This window comes from Myiozetetes cayanensis, unplaced genomic scaffold (assembly GCF_022539395.1).
Source record: "Myiozetetes cayanensis isolate MyiCay16 unplaced genomic scaffold, myiCay2020 scf1, whole genome shotgun sequence".
Taxonomy (NCBI): domain Eukaryota; kingdom Metazoa; phylum Chordata; class Aves; order Passeriformes; family Tyrannidae; genus Myiozetetes; species Myiozetetes cayanensis.
In genome coordinates this window covers 76,443,748-76,466,475 of record NW_026086604.1, presented here as the reverse complement: position 1 = coordinate 76,466,475, position 22,728 = coordinate 76,443,748, and the positions used below count along the sequence as shown (strand labels likewise).

At 37.5% G+C, this 22,728-nt stretch overlaps 1 protein-coding gene across 9 annotated transcripts in view; it reads left to right on the top strand.

Moving 5' to 3' along the window:
- Window positions 1-22,728, top strand: part of CDH12 (cadherin 12) — a 518,528-nt gene that overhangs the window by 462,981 nt on the left and 32,819 nt on the right. For all 9 annotated transcript variants that reach the window (XM_050331367.1, XM_050331339.1, XM_050331330.1 and 6 more), the window contains 2 exons: window positions 4,309-4,496; window positions 14,182-14,435. In XM_050331367.1, coding sequence (XP_050187324.1) covers window positions 4,309-4,496; window positions 14,182-14,435 — 442 coding nt within the window. The remainder of the gene's footprint in view (window positions 1-4,308; window positions 4,497-14,181; window positions 14,436-22,728) is intronic.

Genomic DNA, 22,728 nt, shown 5'->3' with positions numbered 1-22,728 from the left:
GACGGTGGCAGCGAGGTCCTTAGGACGTAGGTGGGTTGCCTTTAAGGGCTAACGAGCCCCACCTGCCCGGGAGTGGCCCTGACCGGGAATCGAACCCGGGTCTCCGCGGTGATAGCGCGGCGCCTTTACCCCCTAGACCACCAGGGGCTCCTTTAGATTCATACTATCATGATTTACTGCGATGTAATATGGTGAAAAAAAAAATCAAATAGCATTTACAGCTGTTTGTTTGAAGGCTATTATGCAGTTAGCTTAAGCCCTTAGATGCTAACATGGGTTTTTTCTTAATTGTTTTGCTGATGAGAAGTAATGATGGTTTTCATTTGTTATTCTTACCAGAACTGAAAACCTTTTGGCAAATAATGGTGTACCTGTAAACTGCAAGCATAGAGAAAGAAAAAAACCCAAAGCTCTTTCTAAGTAAAAAGAAAACAAAACAAACAAAAAACCCCCAACTCTCTTTGTAAGTGAAAATCAAACCCCAGAACAGCTTTTGAGCCTTAAAAACTAAAACTAACCTAATCACGTCAAAGGAACTGTAAATGTGTGCTGCATTTCAGTCAATATGACTGATTACCTGTCACTTACTCAGCTCTGATTTCTTCCCACTGTGCACTTTGAAACCATCTTTGTTTCAGAAACTCAGAGGCAGTGTGAATGAATTGTTAGCTCACCTCTGCCTTGGTTTTCAGAATGCTTTTGGGGCTAAGTAATTAGCCCTGTCAGTTATATCAACCTAAAAGCTTCAACAACATCATCACTCATTTATTTTTATCATCCTCTTTGATGCTACTCAACTTGAAACAAAAGATCTTGACCAGGGAATATTCATTGCTACCAGCTTTCCTACATGTAAAAATATTCCGACTTGCACACGACACATGACTGAAATCAGTAAAAGGGGAGCTAGTTGTAGAGTCCAGTTTTCTACTGCAGTCTGAGGGAAGCAAGGGCTTGCTCCTTTGGTACATCCATATCACTCATCCATTACCAAAAAAAAGACCAAACTTAGAAAACACATTTAAAAGAGATTTATGCAAGTAGAGGAAAGATTTTTCTTGTCAGAGAAGTCACATGAGACAATAAACAAAATTTGACAGAACTGTTTGAGCAGCATAACCTGCTGATGTGTAAGTTTGTCAGAGCTCTTGTTCCATCATTCCTGGAAGTTGAAAAGAACAAAGTTTTCAGGACCTTTGGGAGTAAAAGGCTATTACTCAGGCTGTTTCAATATACCTCTATAGCAAATGGAGGTAGTAGTGTATACAGGTAAAATGGACAATAAAAACTGAATAATGAAAAACTGTCACAGCAAGTCCATAGCAAGAAGTAATGTCTTCTTGAAACTGAAAAATAAAAATCTGCAAAACTGTCTTGCTGTCTGATTTCATGTACCATATATATTGATCATTTCAAATGTCCTCTGTACAGAGACCAAGCCTGACTGAGTTCAATAAGTGTTTGGACAATGCTCTCAGGTCCATGTTATGATCCTTAGTGTGTCCTGCACAAGGCCAGGAGTTTCACTCGATCCTGATGGGTGTCTTTCAGTTTAGCATATTCTATTATTCTACTGTATGGGGAAGGGGAGAGAGGGAAGGAGGCTTTCATGCAATATATTATATTCTCTTGAAGTTTTTCCCTGGGCTGGCAGCAGTATACATTTTTTGTTTTCATTTATTTTATTCTGAAAGTACGTTGTCACGGTAGCTCCATTAACAGCTTCCATATGTTGTGAATATTACAGGAGGACAATGACAGTGTAATTACATACTACATCTTCAGAAATCTGACTCTTGCAGAGTTGAAGACTACTTCAGAGTTTCAAATTGATCTGAATGACCCCATTTTTATGGTTGCTGAATTTCTGGAAATTGTGAAGTGCCAAGCCATTGAAAATAACTGATAAAAGCCTAAACAATCTGAAATGAGTAATGTAGTCTTTCCTTGACTTTATCTAAGTCCCACACACTTTATAGCCAGTTACAGTATTTCGTAGAGAAATATTTGTTTTAGCGAATCTGAGTGTTCTTCAAATCACTAAGAATAGATCAACTAGATAAAGATGAAAAATCTATTATCATTTGCTCCTACATTTCACATTCATCAGAACTGTGACTGTAAACAGCAAATGTTGAAGCAATGATTTTTCTCATTCAGTATAAATGTCTGTAAAAGACATTGACACCAGGGCTAAACTGCATTGAGAAAAATTAATATAAGATTCAAGTGTAGGCAAAGGCCTTTTGGATCTCTTTTCCTTTTACCTTTTCTGCATAACTGGCAGAGCAGAGACCCAGTAATACACGTACTTGTAAGTGACAATAAATAATAGCAGAATATGTGATTGTCTCATGAATACAATGTTAAAATATTATTCTTTACTAAGAGTTATTGAAGTACAACTAAGAGATAACTGAGACTACCTTGTCATGATGCTATTTTGCATTATAGTACTACTTTCCTGTTGTTAAAACAACTCCAAGAAGTAGAGTTTCTTTCAGTACCTTTCCTCTCAAAAAGAAGGAAAAAAAGGTTTCTTCAGTATTTTCCCTTGGAAAAAAAGTAGTGAAATGATAATTGCACAATCTTTAGTAGCTCAGTCAATGGGTAATACAAAGTTATACATGGCAATGTCCAAAAGTGAATGCTGACACAAGCTGACTTTACTTACAGTGATTTTCTCTAACAAACAAAACAAATTTTGCCTTCTGGTATGCTTTGCATATTGATGGGCAGAGGGAGGAAGCAGACAAAAGTACTTTTTTCAGGGGCAATCAAACAGACAATCATGTAGGTACCACAGCCCAAACTACTAGCTCACAAAAGAGAAGGTTTGCTCCTAATCCAGCAGTGCAAATGTCATTTTTTCCCTCACCTAGAAATATTGTAAAGCTGAAAAAGCTGACACAGCATGCACTGTAAGGAGATAACGACAGGGAACAGTGTCTGCTGTTTAATTCAGTGACTGGATGTGAAAGTCATCTATCCTGCTGATACATAATATACAACTTCTCAGAGACTCATTTTATGATGTGTGACTGAACCACTGCTGGGCAGAAATCTCTGAGACATCCCCCTAATATGCCTCCCACTAGTCACAGCTGTGTGTCCTGCTATATTATTGAAAAAGAGGAGTAAATTTGCTCCTATGTGTTCACATGTAGATGAACCGATCAGGCCAGTGCTGGTGTTTTCTGAAGGGGCTGCTCTGTGAGAGCTGCGGACAACTGACTCAGGAAAACCAAATGATGGGGCTAGTTTTGTTGAGAGCCAGGATGAAGTGAATCAAACATCCTGGGCTCAAAATCAGCTCCAAAGGTTGCTAGCAGCAAAAGATGCTGCATGAAGAAAGGTGAGTGCTGCCCGCCTTCTGTAAATACCACTCATGGTGGTGTTCACAGGCAGCTGTGCAGGGTAACAACTCCAGTGAGAGGTGCAGCTGAACAGAGAAGACAGACACTTTGGGAGCAGTGAAATAAGTCAGGGCACCATGTTATAAACCTGGCCTGCCACTACTGCTTAAAGTCAAGGTTACCTCAAAGGGATTTGGACCTTTTCTTTTCTCTCTTTAAACTAATACGTCTAGTATTTTTTCAATGTAATTTTTTCCCTAAATGAAACCATTTTCTCCTCGCCTATGAGCAGCAATGCTTATTTTAAAAGTGTGTAATTTTTTTGGGGGAGGGGTATTTTTAATTTTTATTACCACTAGTAGTAAATAATTCAAAAATAATAGCATTCAAAGCTAAAAACTAATGTTTAGCTATGAAATTTTAGTAAGAGCACCCTCTGGTGGCTCATGTATAAACAATACTCATTAAGTCTTCCCCCACAGGGAGTTGTACATATATTTATAATACTGACTTTTTATGAAATGGGTGGAAACCCTCTTTCCACTGAATTTTTCCTTTCAACTACTACAAAATCCATAGACACATTTGCTGAAAAAAAAAAAATCAGAAGGAGGAAAATGCTTGTAAACATAAACATGTACTGTCTACAATTACAACTTAATTCAAAACAGAGTAAATCATATGTGCAAAATTAAAGGTAGAAATATAGATAGATATCTGAAGAGATAAATATGGTAAGGCGTTTAAAGTTGCATTGGACAAAATCTAGAAACCAGGGAAAGCAATGAGTAAAACACTCATATATTTTTCTAATCCTTTGTTGTTTTGATCTCCTAATTTTAATTGGATTATGGAAGTCTTTTTATTTCACCCAGGTTCCATGACTTTAACCAGAAATACTTTGTTAATTATCAAGAAATCCCAAGAATGACTGTCTACCACTTTGCCACAGGTATCTTCCATTTAAAAGTACCTGAGTCCTCTCATGTTGGTTCTGCTATTGGACGGATCAGAGCTGTGGACCCTGATTTTGGGAAAAATGCAGAAATAGAGTACAACATAGTTCCAGGAGATGGAGGAAACTTGTTTGACATCACAACAGATGAGAACACCCAGGAAGGAGTCATTAAACTGAAAAAGGTATGTGGCACCAATGAGTGGATGTACCTCTGACTCAAATGAGAAACTAGGTAAGAGAATTAAATGAGGAGCAATTTTACCTCATCAGTGACACGAGGTACTTTGTATCTGTATTAGAATATGTGATTGTGATCTTCATCTTAAAAGGCATTGGAGTTTAGTCTTTCATTTTACATACAATCAGGTATGACTTTTCATAAATAATGTTGTGGCAAAGAAGTAATTCTTATGTCTGTCTAGAAAGTATAATTTCTCTTTTATGGGAAGTTTTCCACTTAAAATCGTGCAAAAAATATTACAGAGCATGAAATACAAGAGCTATATTTTATGTTTGAGATAATGTATTTCATTATGACTTATAAGCATCTTATCTTGAAAATTCTGACTTTGTTATTTTAATAATGAGTCTGTTGTACAGAAATGTGGTGAACACAGTTTTTATTCAGGGTAGAGGAGTCCCAAATGGGTGCAAATTGCTATGTGCTGCTGCCAGTGTCATAATTGTGTCCCCAATAGTTGGTTATCAGATATTCATGCAGGGGAATACACTGCATCCCAGCTGTTGATGTTGCTTTAGTGTACTAGAATAAGTTCAAGATTACTGAATCTATGAATTTCAAAGATGGAAAAGATTTGTGTCATTCAGAATTTAGTGATTAAAGCACTCAGGAGGAGAGATTCCAAACCAGAAGTGTCACATTCTAACCAGTGGTTGTTTTCTGAGCCCAGGCATACATATACACCAATGATCAGCTTGTTCAGTAGAAAGAAATCTGAACCAATAGCTCATTTTGAAAAGCATAGTTATGTTTTATAGACAGTTCATGCTTGTACGTGTAAATTTTGTAAAATAAACACGAAAGTTGAGCACTTCACAAGGGTCTGGGAAGGAAAGAGTTCTGGACATGAGTATTAAAATAAGCTTTAGAAAAATTGAAGCTTTAGTTCAAATAAAATTTAGAAGTTAGCTACTTAAATTTCCCCTGTTTCTGACCATGGATCTATATTTGCATTATATTCATTCTAATAATGGAAGACCTGGCTTCAGCCTCTTGACCTGAGAAATAGTAAATTTCCACGGGTGCATTAAAGGACAAGATGATGTCAAGTCATTTACTCTTCTACTGGTTTTAATGACATAAAATGAAAACCACTATACCCACAGGAAGTAATTTGTTAATGAGACACAAACTCTTTGTCCTCTTCATACCCCCTGTTCTATTCTGACTAAAAGTTTGAGTGCGCTGTTTCCTCCTAATATGAATTTGTAGATTTTGTTTCATTTAAAAAAACATTCTGATCACCTTTTTCCCTCTATGCAGATAACTCAAAACTGGGTCCATCTGGAACTGTCAGGCTGAGTAGCTGCATGCCCCTCCTTATGCACTGCCAGTCAGAAATGGCAGTGAGTGGGAACAATTGCAAAATAAGTATTTGATCATTAAGAGCAGGTTTTTGATAGAATTTAGGTCTCTCTGGATTAGTGCTAAGCCTCAGCTACTTACTTGTTTTTATACACAATGATAGAATTTTTCCATATTTATGATTAAGTATATATGTATTAGATAGTATAGGCAAAGCATTCAAATTGGCAATGCAGATTCCAACAGCACGCATATATTATTTTATACTGACAAAGAGCATTCACATATGAATTTGACTGATACAATTGTCTTAAGACCGTCACAGGCAAAATGCCTGGCCACTCCTGAGACTGCTATATGGGTAATTACCTTATATCTAACTGAACCACTAACTTGAAAAAAATAAAATTAACACAACCAGTTCTATATCCAGATACTTTGTAGTCAGTCATTGTATTTTGCTGCTCATATATAGTCTTTTCAGTAACAAGATATAGCATAATCTGAAAATTTAGGGCACTTTTGCAACAGCAGAACGTCAGTTGATGTTGCCTAATGTGATCTAATCTATCATTAGATCTCTGCCACTGAACAGAAGGGAAAAAAGTGTAATCCTAATCCTTTCTTAATCATCGTCATATTGAGCCTGGGGACAGTTACAAAATGAGAAGATCAGGAAATACCAGCTTTGCTCTATGCAAAATGGAAGGAGTGTGGAAGATAAAAAAAACACACAAGTCCTCCGGCAAAAAATGCTTTTATACTGACTCTACACCTTGCCTTTCACAAAACATTTCTCAGGGAAAAAATCCCTTTCACTAAACTTTAAATGATCCAAGTATTTAAAGATATTTTGGAATCGTCCAAAATGCATTCACTTAAGTCCCTTGTTGGAACGCAGCTTAAACAAGAGCAATCTGGTTTCTTAAAGATACTGTTCACTGTCTTTCTGTATCTTCTGCACTTGCAGTAATGTAAATGTGTTTTCATGGGTTGCAGTTTTCAGATTTTCAGAAGTACTGGACATTCACAATTCTGTAGACCACTATTAAAATGCATGCTACCTGTACTGTACAGGCCTGCAACAGCACTATTTATTTGCCTGCAGAGAAACAATTTTACATTGTATGATGCCCAAAACACTGATTTGTCCTCATGAGATTATGCAATTACTTAAGTTCAGTGCACATTCAAGTCCTTATTTGAATAAAATGAAAGCTGATGAAAGAGTGCGACTGACACACTCAATTAGGAATTATATTAATTCAAATATGAATTATAGATAATAAACAGTCAAAGCTACTAACAAAAAGTGCTTTAAAAACAAGTTTGCACTTTATTCTGTATTGTAGCATATTCTGATGCTGTAAGTGCTGCAGTTATTCAGTGCTGAGCCATTTCAAAACCATTTAGAGAGTTTGTTTTTATTTTCCCTGAAAAAATCTCTTGCAGTCAGAAAATATCAGTCACTGCATAGGTGCTGCTTTATTTTGTTGGTATGCAAAAAAAACATGGAGATATTCCTATATCAAAATTGAGAAAAATGAAGCCTTTCCGGACTACATTTATTTTTGGTGGAAAATATACTTGATGATAAAAAATTTGCACAGGCTAAACTGTTCTTTTCAACACACTAAGTGTGTTGACAGAGGCAAAAGACCATTCTCTGCTTCTAGGATGCTAAATGGGTACAAAAAGCTACAGTTGGACAAGTTGCAGTCTTAAATCATCTCTTTTCGTTGCTCATTTATTTTTATGGTATGATTCAATATAAGTTTCATTACTACTACTGTTACGCTAATTACATATTAGAAATAAAATAGTTTTTCTTATATTCTGCTACATAAATTATCCAAATGCCGTTTAGCTCCACTGTGTGGTTAGTACTGTAATAGTTTCCTCTCTAAAATGAAAAAAAAAAAAAAGGAAATAGCATCCCTAATAAGAGAGGTAAATGTTTGGCTTTAGGATAGTGTTGTATACAGTTCTCTTTAAGAGTAAGAAATATTACTACATTAGACACAGAATTAAAATTTCCTCCCTTGTGTTGTGCAGTTTAATACAATGCTTATTGCATTTGATATTTATGTAATATCTGCCACCCTATCCAAATGCTTCAGCAAACTACAGTGAGTGTAAGCTATAAGAAGCAGGGTAACAGAAGAGTTGATCTCCATCATCTCCTTCATAACGGAGCGTAATGGCCTCAGTTGCATCCAGTCCCAGGCAAGCTCCAGATTCTGAATTCTTTAATCACCATGCACAATAGTAAAGGAAAATAGGGCAGTCCAAGCTTTGCTGAATATTTGGAACTATATTTATGAAACTAAGGATGCACTTATGCAATAGGCCTATTGTTCACAGAAATTTTTGAATTAGCTCAGCAAAAGCTAATCCAGAAACTGAGTAGGGTTCAAGCACTGAACTTGCTCTGCCTCAAGACATCACTTCATTAATTTGTGCAGCGTACCATTAAAACCCAGTAAAAAAAAATGTTTCTGGGTTTCACATGGTACTGCATTGCTCCACTATACTGTGTGAACGTCTCTGCATGGCCCAATGGAAGCTCAGGGAACATCTGCATCTTACTTTTTTGTACATTGTGCACCACTGCTAACTGAACAGGTGAAAAAGCTGTAGCCATGAAATCACAGCTGTCATAGCACTGCATGATGAGAAAGAGTAACTTTAGTGATGATAAATTACAGAAACTGGGGGGATGATGAACAGAACCAGTAGCTGCAGAGAAGTATTTGGAGTGTGTGCTTCCTTGTACCTTCATGAGCAACTTTTAAAAAGCTTTTAATTGCAGTCATCACTGACTGCTGGCTAAATTGAGTTGTCTTGCTCATGGGACAGTGCATGTATGTAGCACTGGGGCATTGCTATAATGTAAGAGCAGTCTGATAGCACCTGTACCACATGGCAGTGAGCATAAGACAGACTCCTGTTGTCCTTCAGTGAGAATTGCATTAGAGCTACTACCTGCTTTACTACCAAAACTGTACAGATTGCTCATCCCTTGCCACCCCTTCTTTCTCCAGAGACAGGGAATTCCCTCTGCAGCTGTGTGCATAGGCACTGTCTGCCTGTAATCATAACTCATGAGTTTGTGTGAGTGGAAATTGTGATTTTGCATTTTGAGGGGGGAGAGCAGGTGATAGTAAGTCGTTCAGGACAGGCAGAAAATGGTGAGCTGTGTGCAGACACAATCACAAAGAGCATGGCATTCAAAGAAGAATGTCAGAAGGAGAACAGAAGAGGAGACCTTCAGTCTGTGTAAATTGCAGATAGAGCTGTAGGGTTTGTATTTTCCTAGAGCAGGGAAAGGCATCTTTGGAAATGGGTGAGATGCTTGAAAGCCCTTGACACTGGTCAGCCCTTCCCCTTCTCCAGATACAAAGCATACACATATTTTGCTCACTTCCAATCAAATCTTGAAATACTCACTTTGGATTTGGTTTTTGTGAATCAGAACAAACTGATGGGATAGTTCTTTTCCCACCCTTGTCATGCTTGTCATCAGAATTAATTATATCTTTCACATCTTTTTTTCTTTTTTTTTCTTTTCAGTTCTCTAATTCTCTCTTTTTCTATCTATCTATCTATCTATCTATCTATCTATCTATCTATCTATCTATCTATCTATCTATCTAATATAAAATTTTAGATACAGAGGCATCTATACAGCAGCATTTCTTAACTTCTGCCCTGAATGTGTAAATCAGTAACATTTAAAATTGTTTGTTTCTAACACAGAGCTAGATTTGTGCTCTCCTAGTCATACTAAATAAGTCCAATTGTGGTACTCGCAGAGTTGCAAGCTAAGGTGATTAGTCAATATGTGTTATTTGATTTGTGGATTTGTAGAATGCCTCTGCTGTGCACAGATGTGTCTGTGCTGATAGAGCTTTACTAGGCAATTTTAACAGCAGTTTGTAACTGCAACATAGGAAAAGGCAAATGACAACAAGTTTGGGGGGTCAAATGCATCTGTTCTGTCACTGGTACTTAGAATATCAATTAGAAATACTCCTCCAATTATTGAACAGTTCACTGTTAATGAGACTTTACCTTAATATTAGCATGAATTCTCTTTACTGTGGAAAAAAACTTTTACAAAATAAAAGCCTTATTCAAACTTACCTTTTTGTATTGTTATTATTACATAATAATATACAATATATTATGTAATGTGTTATATACTATATATTATATATATTATATACTATATATTATATATATTATGTTATATTATATATAAAATTATTCTATAGAAGGAGTAAACATTTCAATAGCTTATTTATAAAAACAATCTATGAAGTCATTCCATTAAAATCTGATTAATTCAAAGACATTTCAATGACTTTACAGGTTTGGGATTTTTTTGTAAGATTCAATCATTCTTCTATGTTTTTACCCTTACCAGAATTCCACATTTTAAATGATAATGGGATTGAGCACTCTCAGACATTTATTATATAACAGCAAAGCACATGTTTTGTTTTTTGTTTTTCTTTCCTCTTGGTTTTTGTTTGTTTGTTTGTGTGTGTGTGTGTTTTTAATGCAGCCAAAATACTGTGTGAACCACTCATTTCCTTGACAGATTTTAGTGGTATCTACTAAAAAAATAAATATAATAAACTAATTTTTTAACATCTTTAAAAACAAAAATCTGAAAGGTTTTGCCTGAGAGCCAGGTAGACATTCAGGTTTTCTATTTTCAGGCAGATCTGGACATATCAGACAAATGTTAAAATTTGAGACTGCCAATGCTATCTATATGGTTCAACTGTTCAAATTTGGGAAGACCAGACCTGATTAAGAAATTGCAGCAGGGACTCCTCATAAACACAAGACATTAAAACCACACTCTTTTGTTGCATGATGTCACAGAACCACAGAATTTACTAGTCTGGAAAAGACCTCTGAGATCATCAAGTCCAGCCTTTGACTTAACACCACCTGGTTTACTAGATCATGGCACTAAGTGCTACATCCAGTCTCTTCTTAAATACCTCCAGGGACAGAGAATCCATCAGCTCCCTGGGCAACCCATTCCAATGTCTGATCACTCTCTCTGTAAAAAATTTCTTTCTAATGTCTAAACTAAACCTCCCTTGGCACAGCTTAAGACTGTGCCCCCTTGTCCTACTGCTGATTGCCTGGGAGAAGAGACCAATGCCCCCCTGACTACAATCTCCTTTCAGGTAGAGAGAGTGATGAGGTCTCCCCTGATCCTCCTGTTTTCCACGCTAAACAACCCCAGCTCCATCAGCCTCTCCTTATAGGACTTGTGCTCAAGTCCCTTCATCAACCTCACTGCCCTTCTTTGGACACTCTCCAGCACCTTGGAGTCCTTCCTTAACTGAAAGGCCCAGAACTGGACACAGTACTCCAGGTGTGGCCTCACCACTGCTGAATAGAGTGGCACAATCAATTCCCCAGTCCTGCTGACCATGCTATTCCTGATCCAGGCCAGGATGCCATTGGCCTTCTTGGCCACCTGGGCACACTGCTGGCTCATGTTCAGCTTCCTGTCAATCAGCACCCCCAGATCTACCTGGCTGCTCTCCAGCCACTCCGTGCCCAGCCTGTAGCACTGCAGGGGTTTGTTGTGGCCAAAGTGCAGGACGTGGCACTTGGTCTTAAAAAATATACCATTGGATTCCACCCATCTCACCAGCTTGTCCAGGTTCCTCTGCAGAGCCCTCCTAGCCTCCAGTAGATTGACACTCCCCCCCAGCTTGGTGTCATCTGCAAGTTTGCTAATGGTACACTCAGTGTTGAACAAAATCTTTTTCTTTTTGAAATTAAGTCCTAGGTTTACCGCTTGCAATATCTCTTATCTCTCCACACATTTCAGTTGCAGTTTAGCCTCACTTAAGCTAAAGGCTAAATTCTGCTATTTTGTGGGAGTCTGTCACTGATTTCTTTTTTTGATGATGGCTTATCATTTTCAGCCTGTCTCTTCATATTTTGACTGCCATCTGTGCTTTGCATTGGCAACATATTGCTTAACCTCTAACTATATTTATCATCAGACCCATAAAAGGATAGAAAGAGAGAATGAGTTACTCTGAGGTTACACTGGGAAAACATTATCATTTCTTGGGATCACATTGTCTTTTCAAAAACAATGCAACCACTTTATTTGCTTCCTGGGTGCCTGTGCAGTGAAATATGTGGGTCTGAGCATACTAATAGACAGAATTCCTTGAAATCTTACTGCTTTCTTTTCCCCTTACATCATGAAAAGTTGTGACTGTGCACTAACCATGCACCATGATTTGGTATTCCCGACTTGAAGAGTAATTTGGTGAAAGGTAGCCTGCAAGAACTGCATGAATTATGGCTCTTTCCATTAATATATCTCTCTGCAAATACACTGATGTATTACAGGAGCCAGTCTGAACAGTTTTAATGCAATTTTGGGGGCATGAAATACACATACAAGGCATTAGCATGTAAATGAGAGCTTAGATTTCTTGCTTTCCCTGTCTTCATCATTTATCTCTAGGTTAACTCCTCATACTTAGACCTTTTCCTCTCCAGACTAGTTCTTTAAACTAAGATTTTTCCTCTTATTACATTTTTTTAAAATATGCAAACACTTTATAAAAATATCTGGAGAAGAGTTGGGGGGGTGTTTGGGGAAAATTTTTTTGGCAGTGCATAACAGTGAGCATGAATAGTATAGAAACCGAAAACACAGTGTGGCAACGATTTGGATAATGGAGCAATATGTCTATTTGTAGTGAAGACAATAGCTTAGGTTTTCACCACTGGGGCACAAGATCTACCAGACAGTTTTTTCTGATTCTTCTCAGCCTTAGTTTCTTCTTCTTTCTGTCAGTCCAGACATGAAGGGGCAACTCATGCTGGCTTTTCTGGGAATTCTGCCTGTAGGAGGATGAGTTTGTGTGGTAGTGGATTGCTTTCAAGCCTGATTATTTCTATGGCATTTAGACTTATATTGCTAATTTTATGTTTGCAGTTCAGAAAAGACTGACCACCTAGTCTAGTAAAATTATGAAGTCTTTAATAAGGACTTAAAATCATTATGCTAGCTGTTCAGCTAATGCAAGTCAAGGCAACTCAATTGATTTTAATGGAGATACTTCAATTTACACCTGTCAGTCATCTGGCCAATTAAGTCCTGTTGTGATAAGGACAGAAAATGGCAAAATTTCAGTCTATCCTGGCTGTGACAAATGACTGGAAACACTGGGAAAAAAAAAAAACATTGAAATATTCTTTTTCATATACACGTGTACATGCTTTCTTTTCCAGATAGCATATCCTTTCCTGTTAGAAAAATTCCAACTTGACAATTGTAGGTAGAAACCACTAGGTGCCAGTGTTACCCAGACATCAGAAAAAGGTTTTGTCAGAAACATTAAAAACAACATGAAAGCCAACGCAGCTAAATAAACCCTTTAAATGAAAATAAAGCTTCTGCATCTTTTCAAGTAAATAAGACTGCATTAAGGGTTTTGAGATGATTACTTTTCTAAAACTAAAGGCACTAAATTGATATGCATTGCAGAAACCCACATCAAAACAACCTGATTGCAGGGTACATTTCCATATTTCCGTCAAAAACCCAGATAAGTACACAAAAGCTGTCATGTCATCTTCAAGACCTTATGATTACACCTACAGTATCATAAGGCAGAGCCAAAGTCTGCATTTTGCAAAGTACATGCAGCTCAAACATATGGTGTGAATAGCAGTTCACTGCTAAGAAAGATATTTTACAGGAAAAACTTTGTTCAGATCAAGTTAGAATTCACATTCCAAGTCATATTTTAAGTTTGGGTTGACCCATTGTTATATATCATAGTTTTCATTTGGGCTCATCTCCATCACTGTCATGGTCTTCTGAAAGCTTTCTCTGCTAAAAAAAAATTGAAGTCTTCTATTTAAGGAGCTGGATCAGCTAGAGACAGCTGATTGCCTGTGTATCGGACTTGTAAATGCAAATCTCTGACTAACCTGCATTCAGCTCATTTGCAAGAGATGAATCTCACTCATTTAACTTCAGACATCTACAGTGTAAGTGTTTACATCCATGCCAGTCATCCTGATTTTCTTGATGTGCAGAAGCACTCATTTCCTGGCTATGATTCACCTGAAGTATTTCAGAAACCACCTTACCATGAGATGAACTGAAAAACAAACTTAGATGATTGATTAGCTCAGGAGAAGAATTTTAAAATAAAAGTATCTTCAGTTTTGTCGCATTAATACAACAGAAGTTATTTTGCAATGTTTAATTTTAAGTCAAATCTCATGTTTTACTTTTGTTCTTTTTGCAGCCATTAGACTTTGAAACGAAAAAGGCATACACCTTTAAAGTCGAGGCCTCCAATCTCCATCTTGACCATCGATTTCACTCAGTGGGTCCATTCAAAGATACTGCCACTGTGAAGATAAATGTGTTGGACATGGATGAACCTCCAGTGTTCAGCAAACCTATCTACACAATGGAGGTCTATGAGGACACACCTGTGGGGACCATCATAGGTGCAGTGACAGCACAAGACCTTGATGCTGGTAGCAGCTCAGTTAGGTAAGAAAGATTTTCCTCCTTCAATAACTCTCTGACAACCCAAAGTGCTACTGACAGTGAGATGCAGTGGCAAAGAACTTAGTAAGAAGATATGAAATATACCAAGTCTGTCATTGTAACAGATAACTGATGCTCTGAAAAATATTGGAAAGAGATGCTCGTTTGGGTGAATTATCTGGAAATATACATTAAGTACTGACAGCTTCTTATCATACTGATAGTCGAACTTACCATACACTGACATGACTTCAGAGATAGTGTGTTCAGACTAAGGAAGGAAAAACAGAGTGTCTGTCATGGACACATGTTAGGGAACTCATGGGTTTTTGTATAGTCACCTTAACTCTGGCAACCAGCCTGCTGCTTTAGACTCACAAGGTTTTGGCTAACAAGCACTTAAATTCTTACGATACACTTCCACAAGAGTGGGGGCTAATAAGCTCCTTAATTTTATGCAGTAATCTTCATTAAGTTCTCAGCTCCAACAACAGAAGGTTTCTGGCTCAAAGGTGCTGGCTCACAAGCCACAACACACCTCCTCAATCTCCCCACTCCCACAACAAAGTTCAGGATAGAGTATGGGGTAGAATATGATAGCTGTGCTTTCCTCTGGCAAAGCAAGGGAAGAAAACAAGACCAAGAAGGAAGAGAGAACAAAGAATATCACCAGCTGTTATATCCCACATTAGTCATATATGTTGACCCAGAGCTCAGGCAAAAAATGAGAGTGAAAAAGACAAAGAGGAAAAAGAGAGTGAGGGGACCCAATTTGTGTCCTTTTTTGGTTAACCTGATGCATGCTTCTCATGTAAAGTAGATTTTTTGGCTGTTTTGTTGGCACATGTGCAGCCAGCCCTTCTCCAGGAAGTGAGCTGGGGCAGGACTAAGCAAGAGTCTCAAAATGGAGCAGGAAGATGGTTCAGCATAACATTGCCCCACCTCTGCAGGACCCTTTCTTCTGATCAGACCTTTCCTGTAGCAGTGCTAAGAATATTTGAGATATTGAGACAAAACACACTTAGGTCTGGGTCTTCCAGAAAAGTGTCTTTGAAGTACAGTAGTGGAAAAGGAGCACGTTTGTGCTGTCTGTGTTAGACCTCAGTGGGTGACAGTAAGCATTTCCCCTTTCATGAGATCCACTTGCTCTCTCCATCTGACAAAGAACAAATACTCTGATGAATAATTGTCATGTATGTCTTGGCTGAGGCTGTGGGGAAATGATTGCTTACCTACATGGCTGTGTCTAGCATAAGTAAACCCCTGCCTGGAAAACCTCTCATTTGCTGGTATAGCTTATTTTTGTGAAATAAAAGGGAGAGGGGACCTGTTATACAAATGTAATATATTGATTTTGCTGACCTATTTACAGATACATTAGAAAGATTAAAGTGAAGCAGCTTCACATACCAATAAGGAAGCCCCTCTCTAAGATATAGGCAGTCATTACACATACTTCCAGTACCAATTCATGCTGGGCCTACCTGACTTTAGGAAACATTTTTATCCCCAGATATTCATGAGAACTACTGCAGACATAATGCATGTCAGCAATCTTTAAATATTAATATTTATCAAATGGGACTATGATGGAACAGGAAAATGCCACTAGTGTCTACCAAGTGCCTACATATCCATTCATATTTAATTAAAAATTGAATTTGGATTTTTTAATCCATGTTTATTAATTATGTGTATTTTGGCTCATCATTTATATTCTCAAAATATACAATAAACATACTAATTGTAATCATATGCAAAAATTTAACATATAACACAGACTGTTTAGCTTTTGCTTTGTCAATTCACTGTCAATTTTTGCTTAAAACTATTATTAATTTTGTTTGTTTCACTTTTTCTTTTCTTTATAATAGCATCTTCTATTTTTTTAATATGAAAACTGATGTGTCCATGAATCTGTGACACATTGTTTCCCTGACAAAGGATCAAAACTTTCACTAACAATGACTGAAGTGGGAACCTTTTTCCCTGGTGGTAGCCTGTGAAAATAGCCCCAGTGAAGTCAATATTCTGTTGAAAAGCATACTGTCTTGCAACCAGATAGCAAGCCTTTAATCATATAGTTGACCAGTTTTAATATGACAGCAGAATCATTTGGATGTATAACCACTCCTCAGTGAGGAGTGTTTTTATTTCACAAACCCTCCTAGGAGACTCAAGTGCTTTTTACTGATTCTACATATGAAACTACACAAGAAAAATAACAGTCTCATGATGATTTATCCATATACTGTGCTCCTGGAATATTAAGGAATATATTTTAAAGTGTCCATGTCTATCTTTTTTTAACCCCGAAATCACTACTTCAGTGTTCAAATGTTCATCTACAGTTAAAAGATCAGGAATGTTATACAATACCCCTACATTTTTGTCTCACTGCTCTACTTGCTGACCCCTTACACTGACAAACTACAGAAGTGCTCCCAGGGTCACCTTTATGACCCAATTAGGCTGGTTCATGCCCACAGAAAAACATGAACTACATCCCAGTATTACCAGTTTCTTAGACAAATGGATTCCTACCCAGAAGTAAGTACCTTAACCAATTATGCTTTGTCAGCTATTTAAAATATAGATCATCTCACAGATGTAAAGAATAGCTTCATAGGTTTCATCCTATTTCAAAGGAGTTCATGCAACTTCTGAGTAAATATTTCCTCTAAACAAATGTGGAAAAGCAAGTCATGTTCTTTGAAGCCACAGTCCATACAAATTACTAGGTGGCACAGTTTCTCATTTTCTCTGAAATGTTTTCCTAGAGCAGTTTGGCCGTTAAGTAGTCCATAACAGAAAAAAAAAATCAAGAGTCTGCCAAACAATAAGGACTGGGATTAAATCTGTACTGTATGCAACAGAAGGCAAAATTCTGGAGAACAAGGCAGACTAGAACAGCTCACATGAAAGGAAACAGTGCTAGTCCCAGTAACTAAATCCATATTATCAGAAAAAATGTTTAGGTCTCTTACACTCAGTGCATCAGGAAGGGGAAGATAACAGCTAAGAATGAAGGCTAGATTCAGTTGTTAGAAAAAGAAAAATATTTTTTTAAAAGACATTGAAAATGGCAAGGGTTATATTATTTTTCTCTTTTCTCCTGTTATTGGTATCAAGTTTTTAGACAAGGAATTTTAAAAGGCTTGTTTTGTAGGATGATATTTTTTAGGTATGTTGAAGCGAAAGGGCACAGAGTGCACCTTCAGTAATGAACAGGAAATTAAACACAAGGAGAAAAGGGGCCACAGGTATTCAACACTTGCAAGGGTGACTGGCTTTGAAGCTTTTTTGGAACATTACCCCAGCACACCTAATTTTCAAACTGTGTTAAATCGGGAGTTTATATGTCTCAGGAGATCTGTTTTGTCTATTCCCATTTTCTCCATAGTGATTCAAGAAATGCTCAGCATACAAGTTAAGGTGAAGTCCTATGTACTTTGTGGCCATTAAAAATCCCAAAGTGCTTGTAAAAAAGCACTGATCTCATGTTCTTCTCAGACTTCTGTAGTTAAAACAGTTCAAAGATGTCTGTGATGAAAAAAAGCAGCTGTCTTAAAGTATGTTATAATGTATGCAATTTGTAAATATGCAAGTTTTTAGTAAAGTACTTGTACTTCTGGGAGAAGGGGTTTTGAGACTCCCTAAAAATCTCTGTTATATGTGTCCATATAACATGAATGTTACAGACAGAGCTGTCAAAAATAACAAAAAGTTGCAAATGGAGGCCAACACTGAGTTACCTGCAGTACTTCCTAGAATACTGAGCTCTGCCTAACAGTGTGTGAGAAGGTTGAGTGAGCAGAACTTTGCTCTGAAACCTCTGAAGTTGTCAGATTTCTGTGGAAATGATCCTCAGGCACAAAGTATGAAAGAATTATCGTACCTGATGTGAATCCCAGATATGACTCCAATTACAATGAGTTCCACATTCTGTGCCACAACATTGCCCTTCAGATCTCTGCTTGACTCAAGAGTTTTGCCTTATGAACCAAAAGAGCCACTCAAAGCAGGAAAGCTGTGGGGACTATGCATTTTCTTGACCGAGTTCAGAGTCATGAAACTGTGATATGAAAGTAAAAAGTCATATGCACTAGTCAATCCTTCCCTCAGTATCTTGGGGATAAGACTGTATTCCCAGCATGTGCATCCAAAGAAAAAGCCTTATTTATTTTCTGAACTAGTTCACAACCTTGTCTTAACATACAAGCACAAACAAGATGAATTACAGTTAAATATGTAAGAGTTTGAACTTTTAATCTCATAATTATTCTGACTTTTTTTTGTGCATATACCGTTTTAATTTATTTTTTCTTAAAAAAAAAAAAATCCCATCCTGTGGCATCAAAATGCATTTTATAGTTGTATACATACACAAAAAGTCTGGGACATCTAGTTCCAGCATCTCTTCATTTAATAACAGATTAAGTGATAGCTATTTTTCTGTGTATGGTATCATGCTGGAGGAGAACAAGATGCTTTGCCAGTAGGTTTCATGAAGATAAGAGGTGGTGGGACTCAGGAATTTTTGTTCCTTTTTAGCTGCTCTGGTGGCTTTTGCACATTTCTTGTTCTGTTGCCTCCTCTCAGTTTCTGTTGTAATATTAGCTATACTTCATCCCTTGTCTTTTTTGAAGTCCCTGTCACCTCCACCACTTTTAAGACCTCTTTTCCAAATTCTGATTTATCCAGGCTGTCCAGTTCAAATCCCTGCACCAGTACCTCTCAGTTTCTGCTGCAGATGCCTTGCTATATTTTTCAGTCCTCCTACTAGCCCACTGTTTTTTTGTGTCTCCTATGCTCTCTCAAATACTGGTCTCCTATTCCACAGTCTGTCTTTCTCCCACAGCTGGTTCCTGCATTTTTCCTTCTGAACCATCTCCCATTATATTCATTGGTGTTCTGCTTTATTTTCTTCCTTTCTTCCTTTCTTCTGTGGAGGAAAGACATATCTTGTGATCTCAGTGGCTTGCTGCATTTTTTTCTCTTTTGTCTCAGTTACTTTATCTTCTTTCTAGAACTGTAGAAACTAGGTTTGTATCCAACACTTTCTCTGAATCCCAAGGGGTATATTTGGCAGACACATCTGCTCTTTCCTCACCATCTTCTCTGCTTTTAATCCCCATTTGGCTTTGTGAAGACTAAGCTACCTATCTACCTACCTTACTGCAAAGCTGAAATTTATATAGGGCAGTGAACTCCCACTTCCTCCTCCTATTCTCCTCACTTTCTGATTCTTCCTCCTGTTTTCTGGCTCTTAGACTTTCTCATCATGACCTCAGACAATTGCATCCTCCACTCCTCTCTCCTTTTTTGAAGGTTTTTTTCCCCATATGATCCAATGTACTCTCTACCATTCTCTGGGTTTGAATGAACTGTCTTCCTCCTCAGCAACTGGGTGTTTTTAAGGGGCTGAACAGAAAGGTGACTTCTCTTTAAACACAAGGAAGAAAAATCTTTCCCTTCTGTGTATAAATTGTCCTTTAAAAGGAGCTTTTTTCTAGCAGAGTCACAACAGAGTCAGTCTCTGCTTTACCTTAACCTTTATAATTTTGGGACACATGGAGACTGACTTTTTGATTTGTATGGGCTTTCTCAGGACTGACAGGAACATGGAGCAAAGGTAAGTACTTTCTGTCACAAGTTAGAAAGACTGAACTAGAGAAAATCAGTCCTTTCCCCCCCAAAAATTGGAAAGATTCATTTGATCTGCATAAATTTTTCCTAGATAACCCCTGGATGAACTTGAAGGATGAAATATTATTTCCTAAGTCCAGCAAGTCAAAAGCAACTAAAAACAAAGTGTAAAACTGCAAGAGGCTAGTAACCTTTACAGTCAGTAAATCATCAACTTGCTGCAGCTTGTGAAAAATAGCAAGGAATCTTCAGCTGGCATATGCAGTCATATTACGCTATAAAACATCAGTCAGGAGATTGAACTAAAATAGATGTGTAGACCCAAGAAGTTTATAGACTGCAGCTTTCAGTCTGCAGCCTGTTTGGGAGGGAAATGGATACTGAAAATCAAGTGTGCATTGAGATCCAAGGCAAAGAATAACTTGGCAGGGAAAGCTTTTAAATTAATTGAGCACAGCTAGGTAGCCAAAGTGAGGGGAAAGGAGCAATATTGCCATAATAGTTCTGGGTTTACTTTACAGCATTTGTACCACTAGTGATGTGATTTTATAAAGCCAGTTCTCATCCCAAAGGCACACACTGTAATTTTACTTTACCTCAAATAACAGTCTTCCTGACTACTGATCAAGAAGTCTTATTCCAAATTTCACCAGCAATGGATTTTACAAGCATTTTAGAAAGCAATTGTGAGATTAAAACAGAGCTCTAATGGCTGCAACCATATCACCTCAATCAAGGAACCTCTCAGAGCTTGACACTGAGAGAATTACTAGGGGTCAGAACTTAAAACAATGTCTAAGAAAAACTTATGTGCTACATGTTAGTCGGCTATTCTGCACATTGGTATATAAAGTCAATCCTGAAACCATCCTACTAATATAGAATTAAACTTTATAATATTTTTAATTAAAGATCTTACGTCCCTTCCCCTTGTATTTTTAACCATCACAACCTAGTCCTTTCAATCTGAATTTATCTTTTAGGTCTGTTTGTAAACATGAACTTTTGTGTCCTAGAACACTCAAGTTTATTATTATGTTTAAATAATGGTTGCATATAGAATTTCTAATATATTTGGTAATTTTTTTTTCTTTGCTTTCAGGCTTGTAAATGAAGTTTAAACAACAGGGATTTTGAGAGTTATACAGCTTTTGGGATCTATGTGTTTGGAAGTTTCAGTCATGTTCTGACTAGTACTGGCAAACAGATCTTAGATATTTCTACTTTTTTTTTGTCTGGTTCTGGACTTCTCAATACAAAAAAGACATGGACATACTGTGAGGAGTCCAGAAAAGAACCAAGCAGATGTTGAAGGGACTGGAGTATTTCTTCTATGAGGAAAGGCTGAGAGAGCTGGAACTGTCCAACCCATAGAAGAGAAGGCTCAGGACAGTCCTAACAGTGCATATAAATTCACTTAATAGTGCACATAAGAGCACCTGACGGAAAGGTACAAAGGCTCTTCTCAGTGCCCAGGGACACGACAGTAGGCAGTGGGCACAAACTAAGTATTGGAGTTTTCCTCTGGACATCAGCAACAGGAAATACTTCCTTTTTTCTTTTTCTCTCTCTCTTTTTTTTTTTTTTTTTTTTTTTGCTAAGAGAGCAATTAAGCACTGGCAAGGTTTCCCAGGGAAATGGTGAAATGGTAGAATTTCTCTCTCTGGAGTCTCTCTGCCTCAAACATTTGAATATGATCTGGGACAACTGGCTCTAGGTCTCCCTCCTTGATCAGAGGGTTTGGATCAGATAATTTCCAGAGTTTTCTGCCAACCTCCACCCTTCTGTGATTCTGCTTCATCCATCTTTAGTAAGCTGGAACAGAGTGTGTAGCAAATAATGGCAGGGGATCATCTGTGATGGCTAAAAAGACTACTATCAGCATTCACTTATATAGTAAGTCTACAGATTTATGGTAACAGATTATTTTAGGAAATAAATCTGAAAATATTACAAAGGAAACAAAGCACAGAAATTCCACCTCAGATAGGAGAGAGGAACCAATTGTAGAGGCAAATGATGGGACCTGGTCTGATTCAGGTCAGATCATCAGCAGGCAGATGGGAGCAAGGAGGTGTTATTCCACAAACTTTGCCTGCTGCCCTTACGAAATCCATAAAACTTTTGAAAAGGTGACTTCATACTTATACTGATCTCTGCAGATTCTGCCTTCCTTGGTACATGCAGAGGACTGGGGAGAAACAAAAGAGGAAAATGCAGCAGCTCCTGCAGTAACAGAGCTGCCCTAAATAATCTCTTATTTTATAAGTGCTTCATCAAACCAACTTCAAATCAGCACAATGAAGCCTCCAATTCCTGACTTCAGTGTTTCCTCTTGCAGATGCAGCTGACAATCCAAGTGAGTCCCAGCTGATGATCTAAGCAAGCAATAAATCTTTTACTATGTGCTGCAGTTTTCTCTAGAGTCAGCACGATTACTTTATTTGTTTTTTTTCTTTGATTGTCTCAGCATCAGCATTTTACTTCAGTTTTTTAATGGGTAAAAATATAAGATATTTGTTCAGATTTTGATATCCAAAAGACATAGAACAGAGCTAATATTTGCATGATGAAAAGAAAATGATCAAAGATTATTCCTATTGAACATATGCCAGTAGGCCAGCTCTCCTCTATAATATCTATGCTA